The 15331-nt window shown below is 33.7% G+C and overlaps 1 protein-coding gene across 11 annotated transcripts in view; it reads left to right on the plus strand.

The window, feature by feature from the left end:
- Nucleotides 1-15331, plus strand: part of VPS13B (vacuolar protein sorting 13 homolog B) — a 734128-nt gene that overhangs the window by 359629 nt on the left and 359168 nt on the right. For all 11 annotated transcript variants that reach the window (XR_005368417.1, XM_038555171.1, XM_038555170.1 and 8 more), the window contains one exon: nucleotides 540-774. Coding sequence is in view for 10 of the 11 variants with exons in the window: in XM_038555171.1 (XP_038411099.1) it covers nucleotides 540-774 (235 nt within the window). In the remaining variant the exon portion in view is untranslated. The remainder of the gene's footprint in view (nucleotides 1-539; nucleotides 775-15331) is intronic.

Consider the following 15331-nt stretch of genomic DNA (forward strand, 5'->3'; position numbering starts at 1 on the left):
CTTGAATCTTGGTATACATGTATTAAAAAGAGTATGCGATACATTTTAATGTGTGTCTGGAGATAAAATCTGAATATTTTAAACATTTTTCTTATATTTTAGTCTGTGAAGTTAAAAAAAAAAGGCTAAATTCATATAGAAATAGCTCTGTGTATATGTGTGTCTTTTAAGTGAGTACAGTATAATGCTAGTCAGCTCTAAGGCCTTAGCTGGTGTTAACAAAAATCTAATGAAGTGCAAAAGAAGGAGGATTTTCTCACCTTTTTTGCCAACACATTTTCTAATTTAGTCATGTTTCTTGGAAAGAACTGTGGAAAGGCAGATATGTTTTCATCTCATGTCACTGTGCCTTTTTGATCAAATTTATAGCAAGAAACATCTTTTTAAGTGTTTATTGTGTTCCTTGGTAAAAGTTACTCATAAAGGCATGAATATGGCCCATTTCTTTTTTTGGCTTGCCTGTTTATTCATTAAGATATTACGTGTTTAGGCGTAAAGTCTGTTCCCAGTATTTTAATTTTACTCTTTTTTTTTTGTAGCTTGAAGTACAGTCTTGTTGTGTGTTTGTTCCAAATGATAGCCTGCCTTCCCCAAGTACAATTGTATCTGGTGACATTCCTGGAACAGTAAGAAGTTGGTACCATGGACAAACTAGCATGCCAGGAATGCTGGTCCTCTGTTTGCCACAGATAAAGATTATTAGTGCTGGCCACAAGTATATGGAACCTCTGCAGGAGATTCCATTTGTCATTCCACGACCCATCCTTGAAGAAGGTACATTTAAAAAAATTCTTCCTATGATTGTTATATTTTTTTTTGATTGTTATATTTTATAATAATATTTTAACTCTTGTTTTTGTAATATGTCAGTGCTTATGTAAATTAGTCTTCTCAGCAAAAGATACACATGAAAATGAATTAAGTGATCAACAAAGTAGAACCTAAAAAGTGCTTATGTAAATTAGTCTTCTCAGCAAAAGATCCACATGAAAATGAATTAAGTGATCAACAAAGTAGAACCTAAAAAGGAAAGGTGTACACCGTGTATGAACTGATACAGTCTTTTTATTAACACCCACACCTTTTAATCATATTGATGTAAGTATAAATGGAGACTACAAAAGATCACGTGCAATACAGAATAATCACTAAAATGTGAAGCATAGACACACTGAGAAGACAAGCATAGACACATTGAGAAGAAGTTGGTTTTGGATGTTTGCATTAGACTGAACTAAGAATGATAAATAGATCTTAGTTTAAGCTACTTGATTTGTTAAAAGAGACATATATTATTACATCAAGCACAATATATTCCTGGATTACTCATTTGTTAAAGTAGATAATTGTGTGATGATTGAAGACGTGACTCTTTAGAAATACTTTCTGATACTGCAGAGTTTTCAGCTGCAAATTCATGCCCTTTTGAACTTTAACATATTTATCTCAAACAAGATGTGAACCTGGAAAAGTTTTTAGTCACAAAGTAAATAATGTGAATCTGTATTTTAATAACAGGGTTCAAATTTGTTACAATGCTTAGCAGTTCCACACCTTGTTCATATTATTAGGATATAAGTACATGAATGCTGATATCATTCAGATTCTACACATACTATTATTGAAAAGCAGAGTCAGTCTGTGCAGGTTTTGACTTCACCTTGATGTTAATTTCTCTCTCCCTTTCTCTGTATTCAAATTTCTATTGAAATGTAGTTTTCTTAGGTTTGTCAGAAGTAGGAATGATTTTACTACCAGAAATGAATGTTGGTATTTAATAATATGAATATCATTATCATAAAATCATAGAATTCTGTTAGAAGGAACTTCTTTAGAGCTTTTCTTATGTAACGTTTGTCTTGATGCAAGGATTCTTTTTCCAGCATATTGGATATATCCATTATTTGATATTTGCTTTTGGTTATTGGCAGTTCTTTATTATCACAACAGCTCTCGTATATCTAGCCTCATAAAATGAGCCTGGGATTGCTTCCTGTTTTTTGTTTTAACTCTGAAATCATTTTTATAAGATTTTATAAGATTCAAATAGTTTATTCTTTAATTTTTTCTTCTTGGCTTTTTGTTTGTTTTGTTTTTAGAGGGGAGGGAGGAGCAGAGGGAGAAGGAGAGAATCTCAAAGGTAAGATGAGGAAAAACCATGATGTAGTACTATCATGGAAGACAAATGATTAAATCATTTTAAATATGGCAGAGCTGCTCAGTAAGATAAGGGCTAGAAGATTTGAAAGGGATTTGACAATTTAGGTGATTGGTTTCTCTTATCACACATTTTCAGAGGACTGGTATTAATGCAGTTCAGATTATGGTGGCTTAAGGACTAAACATAAAATGATTTTTTTATTGAAATGTATTTGACATACAATATAATACTAGTTTTAGTTATTTGATAGTGATTTGATATTTTTTATACATTAAAAGAGACCACTGATTGGTCTAACTACCATCAGTCACCATACAAAGTTATTATAATATTATTGTCTTTACTATATATTACATCCCCATGACTTGAAATTCATTTATAAGAGGAATTTTGTACCTCTTAATCCTCTTCACTATTTCACCCCTCTCCCTGCTCTTCTCCTTTTGGTAATCACTAGTTTGTTTTTCTGTGTTGAGTCTTCTGTTTTATTTTATTTTCTCCATTTTTAGATTCTCTATATAAGTGAAAGCATATATTTGTCTTTCTTGGACTGACTTATTTCATTTAGCATACTACCCTATAGGTCCATATATGATGCTGCAATGGCAAGATATGCCTGTTTTTAATTTATCCTAGTAATATTCCATTACACACACACACACACACACACACACACACACCACATTTTCTTTTCCATTCATCTATCATTAAGCACTTAGGTTGCTTTTATATCTTTGCTATTTTGACTAATGCTGTGAATAACAAAGAGGTACATAGATCTTTTAGAATTAGCATTTTTATTTCCTTCAGATAAATACAGAAGAAGAATTGTTACAGCCCAAAGATTTTAGAAATTCATGTTACTGTGTTCATATTCTTAAGGTATATTTTGCCGTTCTCTTTGATTTCTTCATTGACTTATTGGTTGTCTCATAGCATGTTTAGTCTCCATGTGTTTGTGCTATATCCATATTTTTTCTTGTAACCAATTTCTAGTTTTATACCTTTGTGGTTGGAAAAGATACTTGATGTAATTTTAGTCTTTTTGAGTTTATTAAGACTTGCTTTATAGACTAATGCATTCTGTCCTAGAGAATGTTCCATGTGTAGTTGAAAGGGAGTACTGCTTCTGCTTTTGGGTAGAATGTTTTCTATATATGTCGTTAGTCTATCTGATCTAATGTATCCTTTAACGTCAGTGTTGCCTTGCTGATTTTCTGCCTGGGTTATCTTTTCATTGGTATAAGTGGAGTATTAAAGTCTCCTACTATTCTTAAACTGCTATTTCTATCTTTACTTCTGTTAGATGTATTTAGGTGCTTTATGTATTTAGGTGCTTCTATATTGGCTGTGTAAATATTTTTAATGTTTCATGCTCTTGTTGGATTGACTCATCATCATGTAATGCTCTCCCCAGTTTCTTTTCATTACCGTTTACATGGCATATCCTTTTCCATTCTCTCACTTTGAGTTTGTGTGTATCTTTAGATTTGAAGTGAGTCTCCTGTAGGCAGCTTATATGTTTTTGTTTTTGTTTTTTAATTCATTCAGCCATTCTGTGTCTTTTGATTGGGGAGTTGAGTTCATTTACATTTAAAGTAATTATTCATAGGTATATACTTACTGCCATTTTGTTTATTGTTTCCTGACTTCTTTTGTAGTTCCTCTCCATTCTTTTCTTCTTCTCTTTCTCTCTTATGTTTCAGTTTTCTTTTAGTGTTAAATTTGGATTTACTACCCTTTTTCTTTTGTGTATTTACTGTAAGTTTTTTCTTTGCAGTTACCATGAGATTTATATGTATTTTTTTATTTATGTAATTGTCTTTTTAAAGTTGATAGTAATTAATTTTGAATACATTCCAAAGCTTTATATTTTTACTTTCCTCCATCTTATGTTTTATATTTTCGAGTATACATTTTATATCACTTTATTTTATGTATCCCTAAACTTAATTATCATATTTTTACTTAATTTTACTACTTTTGTCTTTTACTCTTCACTTGGTATCTCCACTACTTTTAGTATGTATTTGCCTTTTATTAGAAAATTTTTACTTTCGTGTGTACTATTTTTTCTTATTAAACAGCACATTTTATTTTTAGGGTTAGATTTGTCTTTTTAACATTTCTTATAAAGCTGTTTAGGAGTAAACTCCCTTTTGCTTGTTTGGAAAATTCTTAATCTCTCTGAATGATAACGTCTGGGTAGAGAATTCTTGGTTGGCCAGTTTTTCCTTTTAGTGATTTAAATGTGTCATGCCTGGCAGCCTGGGTGGCTCAGTGGTTTAGTGCTGCCTTCAGCCCAGGGCGTGATCCTGGAGACCCGGGATCGAGTCTCACATCAGGCTCCCTGCATGGAGCCTACTTCTCTCTCTACCTGTGTCTCTGCCTCTCTCTCTGTGTGTGTCTCTTGAATAAATAAATAAAATCTTTTTAAATAAATAAATAAATAAATAAATAAATAAATAAATAAATAAGTCATGCCACTTTTTTCTGGCCTATAAAGTTTCTGCCAAAATATCTGCTAACTGCCTAAGGGGTTTTCTCTGTATGTAATGTGTTAGTTTTTTCTTGTTACTTTTACTATTTTCTCTTTATCTTTTACCATTTATTACTTTTTAAGAAAAAGATTTATTTGAGAGTATGAGCAGGGGGAAGGACAGAGGGAGAAGGAGAGAGAGCATTTCCAGTATTCTCCCTGCCAAGAGTGGAGCCAGATGCAGGGCTCAATCCCTTGACCTTGAGATCATGACCTCAGCTGAAATCAAGAGTAGAGTCAAATGTCCAACTGACTGAGCCTCACAGGCACCCATACCTTTTACCATTTTAATTAAAATGTGCTTGGTGTGTTTCTCTTGGGGTTTGTCTTATTTTGGACCTCTCTGATCTTACTGTACCTGGATGTCTGTTTCCTTCCTTCCCCAGATTATGGATGTTTTTAGCCATTCTTTCTTCAAATAATTTTTCTTGACTTTTCTTGACTTTTTCTTGATTTTTCTCTCTCATCTCTTTCTGGGGCCTGGATAATGAGAATGTTACTCCACTTGAAGTTGTCCCAGAGGTCCCTTAAGATCTCCTCACTTCTTTCATTCTTGTTTTATTTTTATGCTTTGTCTTTGTGTTTTCCATTCCTTTGTATTCTGGCTCACTGATCATGCTTCTGTTTCATCCATTCTGATTTTAGACCCCTCTAGTGTACTTATAAGTTCAATTTTAATATCTGTTTCATGTTTTCTTATCTTCTCTTTGTTGAAGTTTTTGTTGTGTTCCTCCATTACTCAGATATGACCATTACTTTGAACACTATCTGGTAGGTTACATCTCTCCATTCATTTAGATCTTTTTCTGCATATTTGCCTTGTTCTTTGGTTTGGAATACATTCCTCTGTCTACTCATTTTGCTTCTCTGTCTATTAGGTGAAGAGGCTACCTCCCTCAGCCTTGAAGCAGTAGTCTTGTATAGGAGCTGTTTTGTGTGTCCCAGAAGCTCTATCTCCTGTGTCTACGAGAGCTAGGCATGCTGTGGCCATCCCTCCTGTGGGTTGTTCATCCACTGGTTTTCATAGGGCTACAGCTGCTATGTGTGAAAGATAGAGCGCTGGTTACTTACTTGGCCTGTTGTATCTTAACTACTGCATGTAGAGAGTGGGCTTCCAGCCACTTGCCCATCTTGGTTGTGGCTTGTTCTCTTGGTAGGTTGGGTGTGGCTTGGGGTGTTCATCTGGCTTTTTTTTACACTTTGGGTGCTACATGGGAATGGGAAGGGCAGGAGGCTCACCCAGCTTGTTCATGGTGAGTGGTAGGCAGACCACACCCACCTATGGGTGCCAGTAACCTAGAAGGGATCCATCTAAAATGGTACTTGTTGACTCCTTCACTAACAAGATAGGATGAGATTGCAAAAATGGCTGTTGACAGCACTTCTGTCCACTGTTAAATCCTTGCAGGTTCCATTTAAAAATTTTTTTTAATTAATTAATTTATTTATTTTCCTTGCAGATTTCTATCTCTCTGGTAGCCACTTTTATATTAGTAAATGAGTCTCCCTCTCATATGGTCTAGGTGCTTTTTATTTCTTGCTTATGTGATAGATCATAGGGCAAATAGGTTTGTGGGCAAGCCCTTTAAGAACAGATCTTTATTTCCTAATGTACTGTGATTCACCTGGTCTTAATCTTTATTGATTTTAAAAACTAGACAATTTAGACCTTGTCTTTACTGTTCCTGTCCCCTTTCCATCTAAAAGGTCAAGATTTCTACTGTGAGACACAATCCCTTAACTTTTCCATAGGATGTTCTGTTTTTGTAGGATCCCTCCCACTTGTGCCTCATTTGGGGTGGTTTATGGGACAGGCTGTGACTGCCTCTTACATCTTTCTACATGTTTTCCTTTGTCTTTTGTGAGAAGGTGCTGCTCATCTAGTTCTCAGGTCCTTTTTAGAGGAAAACAATGCCATATATAGTTTTAAGTTGTGTCCATGGAAAAAGATGAGTTCAGGATCTTCCTATGTTGCCATCTTGAACTCATGAAGAATTGATATAACAAATCTACAGTGTTTTTTATGTTATTTGAGAAAGAGAGAGGGTGGTAATTAGATGTATATATGCCTTGATGTTTTTAGTTTTCAAGGGACAGAAATCAAGTCAGGATAATTTAAACAAAAAAGGTACTTAATGACTTATCCTTTAGTCTATTATAGAAAGTGACTGAGTTTTAGTTAAAATTTTGAGGTTAATCTCACCATTTGACTCCAGTGGTTATGAACACCATGTTTTCCATTAAAACTTTATTTTTATTTTCTTGTCCTCACAAAACCTGTTAAATTTTTTCTTGCTCTTTGGTTTTGCTTGGTTATCATTGTGAATTCCAGATCTCAATTAAAACTAAATTAAATTTATGATGGAATGGGCAGCCTGGGTGGCTCAGTGGTTTGTCGCCTGCCTTTGGCCAAGGACATGATGATCCTGGAGACCCAGGATCGAGTCCCACATCAGGGTCCCTGCATGGAGCCTGCTTCTCCCTCTGCCTGTGTCTCTGCCTCTCTCTGTGTCTCTCATTAATAAATAAAAATCTTTAAAAAAATATGAAATGAACAACAAAGAACAGTTTCCTATGTAACCAAGGTTTTGTGCTTAAGAGCTTTTATTTTGATGGAAATATTTTAATATGTTGCAGTGTTTGTGTATATATGTTGTGAAACATAACAACCCTATGATTTAGAAAGAAAATTCAAACCCAGTACTTCCATAGAGAAAAATAGGCCACTCTCCCCATTGCTAGCTACTGCCCAGCCCCAGCCTCAGTATCCTTTTCTGTGTTCTTTGAACAAGTTTATCTCTGTCCTATTGCAGGGCATTAGCAGATGCTACATATATGACTACTTCCTTCTTCATCTCTTCTCTCGCATTCTTTTTTCAGGCTTCCATGTACTTCACTTGCCAGGTCCTAGTGTTCTGTGCTCTTACTGCTTTTGACTCACCACTCTCAATAGTCCTATCCCAATTTTAATTATTTTCATTCAGACCTGATTTCCCTACTATGGTGGAAAAGGACAAGAAGCATATCTGTCTCATTCACCGTGTTATTCCTATCATCTAGCATGATGACTGGCACAAAACAGGGCTCTCTAATTATAGAGTATGCTATTCAGCAAATAGTTTTTGGTTACTATAAGGAGAAAAAAAAACTTTGAAAGTGAAAAGGTCAACATTTGACTTGTCTTCAAGTTCATAAATAATTGAAAAATTCTTCATCATTATGACTTAAAAAGTGAAAAAATTTACAAATGATCAATAGGTTGAACAAGAAAAGTTCTCATAGATTTCAGGTTTATTCTGTACTGAATTTGGACTTCTAAAGTTCAAAATAAGGAACTGTTTGTTGAAATGTGTCATCTGATTTCAATTGCCATGGAAGGGCATTAGATTAGAGATGATCTCTAATATAGTCAGATCCAATCTGTGGAGGGTGTTTGGGTCAAAATCAACATCTTGAGTTTCATTACCAAGTATTTGCAGTGAGGCTTGCAGATGTAATTTACTACATCCAGCTCACACCTCTGAGCAGATGGGTTTCTACAGTATGCCTAGCAGAGGTTTGTTTTTTCTTCTTTGAAAGAGTTGCCTGCAACTTTAATAAAATATTTTGACAGAAATGGAATATTGAGATCATTTATAAATTAAAACTTTGCTATTGTTGGATTTAATGAATTTTCGTAGAAACTGATGTTAAAATTCTTGGACATCTATGAAAAACAGAAAGGCTATTTTACCATGTAATTTTTTTCATCATACTGGTTTATATTTATTATTCCACTTTTAATTTTTCATATCTTACTTTGATAAGTTTAATTTCTACTTGTTCTGAATGATGGTGATGTACTATAGTTTTTTTTTCCAGTTTTACTCAGTGTCTGTGACTTTAGTCCTTAATCCATATGTAAATGAGATACCTTGAGGAAAAGAAGTGGCTCAGAAAAGAGTTTACAATTTGTTCTTGATGTCTAAATTCCTTAGAGATCATCGTGTATGTATTACAAATGAAGTTAAACTATTAAAATACCTAAGTGTAGTTAACATAATTGTTATATACATTATTATCTTTTCAATGGCTCATATCCATCCTGCTACATCATTTGTTTAACTATGGGTTCTGTGACTCTTTAAAGGCTTGAGAATGAACTTTATTTATTCCATGTCAATCAGTTTTGTATTTTCCAACACCCCCCACCCCGGCCACACACACACACACACACACACACACACACACACACACACAAACTTATTTTAAAAACAGAACTAATGTGGCAGATCCAATGTGTCCTGTTTTTCCTTTAAAATAAAGTGTATAACTTATATTGACTTAAGAGCATAAAAATGTGTTTTTTAAATGATACCAAGGTAACATATTCTTATTAAAGGACTTTTTAAAAATTGGGATATTAATTACATGTAGCATTGTGTAGGTTTAGCTATATAACCATTTATATAGCTAAACCTACATTGTTGATTTGCTATATTTACATATTGCAGTATGATTACCATTGAGGTGTCAGCTAACACTTCTGTAGGTCACCTAATTATTGTTCCTCTTTTGTGGTGAAAATGTTTAATACCTAGTTTCTTAACTTTGAAACGTATAATATAGTATTATTGACCATAATCATTAAGTTGTGCATTAGGCCTCCAGAACTTCTCGTTGTAAGTTTGTAATTAACATCATCTCCCCCAATACCGCCCCCCACCCAGCCCTTGGCAACCACCATTCTACTCTATATTCTGTGAGTTCAGCTTATTTAGATTGCATATGCAAGTGATAACTAGTATTTGTCTTCCTCTCTCTGACTTGTGTACTTAAGTACATACTTATATACTTAGCATAATGTCTTCATTAAAGGAACTTTTTTAAGTAAGAATATACAGATAAAAAAAAGTCACTTTGGTTATAATCACTATTAACAGTTTAGTTTTGTATTTCTTCCTAGTGTTTGTTTATTCTTTCTATTTTGTGTGATTATATACAAACAATATACTTATATAATATGCATATAAAAATGATTATATTCACAATGTACAATTAAGATAATTCCTGACAAACTTATCAGCATTGGGGTTTTTATTTTTTTACTGTACTGTCATGCACATTTCACATGGGCTTAAAATGTTTTAAATCCATTCCCATCTAAAAGTAAGAGGATTTTGGGATTTAATTAAAAAAATTTAAAAAAATAAAATAAAGTAAGAGGATTTTTAAAATGAATTTATTTCAACTTGCTGTGAATAGAATCATATTCTTATTTTCATATAGAAGTATAATTTTGTATATTTCCCTTATATGCTGGGATTTTACTGAACCTGTTCTAGTTGTTTTTAATGTAGATTCTCTGGAAATTTCTATATATCTTTCTAATTTTTATGAACCATTTCATCTGCTTGTCCCTCTGTCTCTCTTTCTCTATCAAAATAAATAAATAAATAAATAAATAAATAAACAAACAAACAAATATTTAAATTGGTCATTGCTTTTTGTTGTCTGTTTATTTTTACTTTGTTTCCCTGACCTTCTTTTACTACCTCCTCTATTTTATTTTATTTTTAAAGATTTTGGGATCCCTGGGTGGCTCAGCGGTTTAGCGCCTGCCTTTGGCCCAGGGCGTGATCCTGGAGACCCAGGATCGAATCCCACGTCGGGCTCCCGGTGCATGGAGCCTGCTTCTCCCTCTGCCTATGTCTCTGCCTCTCTCTCTCTCTCTCTCTCTCTCTCTCTGTGACTATCATAAATAAATAAAAAAGATTTTATTTATTTATTCATGAGAAACACAGAGAGAGGCAGAGACACAGGCAGAGGGAGAAGCAGGCTCCATGCAGGGAGCCCGATGCGGGATTCGATTCCGGGACTCCAGGATCACGCCCTGGGCCAAAGGCAGGTGCTAAACCGCTGAGCCACCCAGGGATCCCCCCTCCTCTATTTTAAATGTGTATTTTAGTGTACTATTTTATTTTCTCCATCAGTTTTTTTACTGTGTACTTTTTCAGTGGTGACTCTAGGGATTATGTTATGCATCTGTATCACACTCTAACTCATATTTTAACTTAATTTTTTTTTGAATTATAGAAAATTTGTTCTAACATATTTCTATTTTCTGCCTCATTCTGTTCACACAGATTGCATTTCCGTGAATCCTAACCCACCAGTGGTGTTTTATTTATTGCTCTGTATATAATCAATTGCCTTTTAAAAAACTAAAGAGAAATGGGAAATAATACATTTATAGGCTTTCATATTAACCCACATGTTGGTCATATCTAGTTCTTTTCATTTTTTGCTGTGGGTTTGAATTAATACCTGATGGACTTACTTAAGTATTCTTAAGTATTTCTCATACGGCACTTTGCTAGTTATGAGTTCTCTCAGCCCTTATTTATCTTATTTATCTGAGATTGTTTTTATTTCATCTTAATATTTGGAATATAACTTTTCTGGATATAGGGTTTTTGCCTTGACAATTTATTATTTTATTTCTTGTATTTGAATACGATTTTTCACTACCTTCTTTTTTTCCGCACTTAGGTCCTTTTTTTTTAAGTTTTTATTTAAATTCCAGTTAGTTAACATACAGTGTAATATTAGTTTCAGGTGTAGAATTTAGTGATTCAACACACAACACTCTGTGCTTGGCATAGTAGTATACTCCTTAATCCCTATCACCTATTTAACTCAACCTCCCCACCATCCCAACCATCAGTGTATTCTCTGTAGTTAAGAGTCTGTTACTTGCTTTGCCTCTGTATCTTACATGATCATTTGTTTTGCTTCTTAAATTCCACATGTGAAAAAAAAATTCCACATATGAATGAAATCATATGGTATTTGTCTTTCTCTGACTTATTTCACATAGCATAATACTTTCTAGCTCTATTCTTGTTGTTGCAAATGGCAAAATTTCATTCTTTTTGATGACTGAGTAGTATCTCATTATGTATGTATGTATACATACATACATACATCTTCTTTATCCATTCATCAGTCCATGGACATTTGGGCTCTTTCCGTAATTTGGATATGTTGATAGTGCTGCCTTCTGAATTCCATTATTTTACATAAAAGTCAGCTTTTAATCGTGTTGATTTTCTACTATATGTAATGATTTTTTTTTCTGCTTTCAGGAATTTCTCTGGTTTAGTTTTCACCGATTTCTCTATGTTAAAGAGATGAGTATATCAATCTAATTAATGTTAATTAATTAGATTAATGTGATTGATATTATTTTCTATATTGAATCTCATGTGTTAGTATTCATCCTCTTTGGGCTTGGTTGAGCTATTTGGATGTTATTGTTAACACTATTAATCAATTCTAGGATTCCTCAACCATTGTTTCTTCAAATATTTTTCTGTTCTTTTCTCTGTTCTTTCCTCTGTTCTCTCCTTCTGTCTTGTGTTACATTTTTATCAGTATGCTTGATGTTTTTCAGATCTCTTAAGTTTTTGTTAATTTTCATTTTTTTTCATGTTGGATCATTTCTATTGATATGTCCTCCATTTAAAAAAAAATCTATGATTTACTTATTTGAGAGAGATAGAGATAGAGACAGAGACAGAGTGCACACAGTAGTTGTGGAAGGGCTGTGGGGAAGGGAGAAGAAGAGGGAAAGAATCCCAAGTGGACTTCATGCTGAGTGTGGAGCGGTACACAGGGCTTGATCTAATGATATTGAGATCATGTCCTGAACTGAAACAGAGTCAGTCACTTAACCTACTAATCCACCCAAGTGCCTTGATATGTCTTCTATTAATGAGTTCATAATCTTATTTTTCCTTAGACCTCCATGAATCTGGTATTGGGCTCTAAGTTTTTCATTTCTTCCTTTTTATAATTGAAGCATAGACAATGTTATTACACTAGTTTCAGTGATACAGTATAATGATACAGCAATTCTGTTCTTTACTCAGTACTCCTCACAAAAAAATTCGTTCTTAATCCCCTTTATCTATGTCATCTGCTCCCACCCTCCTCTCTGGCAACTACCAGTTCTCTGTATTTAAGAGCCTGTTCTGTATTTGTCTTGTTTTCTTTGTTTCCTTGTTTCTTAAATATGAGTGAAATCATATGGTACTTTTATTTCTTTGACTTATTTCGCTTATCATAATACCCTCTATGTCCATCCATTATGTCCAAATGCATGATCTCATTCTTTTTTATGGCTAATATTACAGTGTGTGTGTGTGTGTGTGTGTGTGTGTACATACATGTGCATGTGGACACCACATTTTTCTTATCCATTTATATGTTGATGGACACTTAGGTTGCTTCCATGTCTTAGCTCTTATAAATAATGGTACAGTAAACATAGAGTAGCATATTCTTTTTGAGTTAGTGTTTTCTTTTCTCTGGATAAATACCCAATTGTGAACTTATTGGATCATATAGTATTTTAGTTTTTAGTTTTTTGAGGAACCTCCATAATGTTATCCACAGTGGCTGCACCAGTTTACATTCCCACCAACAGCATATGAAGGTTCCTTTTTTGTCTACATCCTTGCCAACACCTGTTTCCTATATTTTTGGCACATTTTGACAAGTATGAGATGGCATCTCATCGTGGCTTTGATTTGCAGTTCCCTGATGATGAGTGATATTGAGCATCTTTTCATGTATCTTTTGGCCATCTGGATGTCGTCTTTGGAGAACTGTCTATTCATGTCTTTCACCCTTTTTTAATTGTATTATTCATTTTCTGTGGGTGTCATATACATTCTTTCTGTATTTTGGATACTAACCCTTTTTTGGATATGTTATTTGCAAATATCTTCTCCCATTCTGTAGGTTGCTTTTTAGCTTCGTTGATTGTTTCCTTTGCTGTATAGAAGTTTTTTATTTTAATGTAGTCCGTGTAATTTACTTTGTTTTTGTTTCCCTTGCCTCTAGAGAAAGATCTAGAAAAAAGTTGCTATGGCAAACTTCAGAGAAATTACTGCCTGTACTCTCTTCTAGGGTTTTTATGGTTTTAGGTCTTTAATCCATTTAAGGTTTATATTTGTGTTTGGTGTTAGAAAGTAGTCCACTTTCTTTCTTTTGCATGTAGCTGTCCAATTTCCCAGCACCATATATTGAAATTACTGTCTTCCCCATTGTATATTCTTGCCTCTTTTATCATAGATTAATTGACCATATAGGCATGGGTTTATTTTTGGGCTATTTGTGTATATTTTTGTGTGAGTGCCATACTCTTTTGATAACTACAGCTTTGTAGCATGTCTTGAAATCTGGTATTGTGAAATCTGAAGCTTTGTTATTCTTTCTCAGGATTGTTTTGGCTTTTTGTATTTTCTGTAGTTCTAGTTATTACATTATTCTTTTTTCTAATTATGTGAAAAATACTGTTGGTATTTTGATAGGGATTGAACTGAATCTGTAGATTGCTTCAGGTAATATGGACATTTTAAGAATATTAATGCTTCCAATCTTTGAGCGTAGAATATTTTTGTTTGTATTTTTGTTGTCTTCAGTGTCTTCAGTATTTTATAGTTTTCAGAGTACAGATCTTGCACCTCCTTGGTTGTTTATTCATAGGTGTTTTTTTTGTGTGTGTGCAATTGCAAATGGTGGATTTTTTAATTTCTTTGTTATTACTGTATAGAAATGCCAGCCATTTGTAGGTATTAATTTTGTATCCTGCCACTTTACTGAATTAATCTATGCTAATAGTTTTTTGGTGAAGTGTTTAGAATTTTCTATGTATATCATGTCATCTGCAAACAGTAACAGTTTAACTTCTTCTTTACCAGTATAGGTGCCTCTTCTTTTGGAGTTTGGACCTTTTGTGTTTTCATTTTTATTCATCTCCATGCATTTTTTAATTCCTTCTTTGTTTCATTGACCAATTGGTTGTTTAATATCATGTTGTTTCATCTCCATGTGTTTGTGTTTTTTGCAGTTTTGTTTTCATTAAGTTTATTTCTAGTTTCATATCATTATAAGAAAAGATGTGTGGTATGATTTGAGTCTTTTATTAAAAGCATTTTGAAAGGAATGTTTATTTTGATAATCATGATGTTTACATATATTAACAAAACAGGGCCGATCTATACAAAAAGCTTTCACAAAATGCACATGGAAATGTGCAGGCCCTTTGCAGTAAAGATGCAGTTTGGGATGAAAAGGACCATCCACAAATGGCCTTTGGTCAAGTGCTGTCTTCTCAAAACTGTTACTGAAGACTGCATCTGTCTCCTGCTTCCCCTTCTCATTTCAGTCTTCTTACATTTATTGATGTTTTATGGCCTGGTATGTGATTTTGGAGAATGTTTCATGTGCAGTTGAAAAGAATGTGTTCTGTTGTTTTTGGATGAAATGCTCTGTATATATCTGTTATGTCCATGTGGTCCAGTGTGTCATTCAAAGACATTGTTTCTTTAATGATTTTCTTCTGGATTATCTGTCCATTGATGAAAGTGGAGTGTTAACGTACCCATCAATTTCTCTCCTTATGTCTGTTAATATTTGCTATATTCATTTAGGTGCTCCAGTATTGGGTCAGTATATAGTTAAAATTGTTATATCCTCTTATTGGTTTGTCTTTATCATTATGTAATGCCTTTATTGTCTCTTATTACACTCTTTATTTTAAAGTCTTTTGTCGGGCAGCGCCAGTGGCTCAGCGGTTTAGC

Source organism: Canis lupus, chromosome 13 (assembly GCF_011100685.1).
Source record: "Canis lupus familiaris isolate Mischka breed German Shepherd chromosome 13, alternate assembly UU_Cfam_GSD_1.0, whole genome shotgun sequence".
NCBI classification, from domain to species: domain Eukaryota; kingdom Metazoa; phylum Chordata; class Mammalia; order Carnivora; family Canidae; genus Canis; species Canis lupus.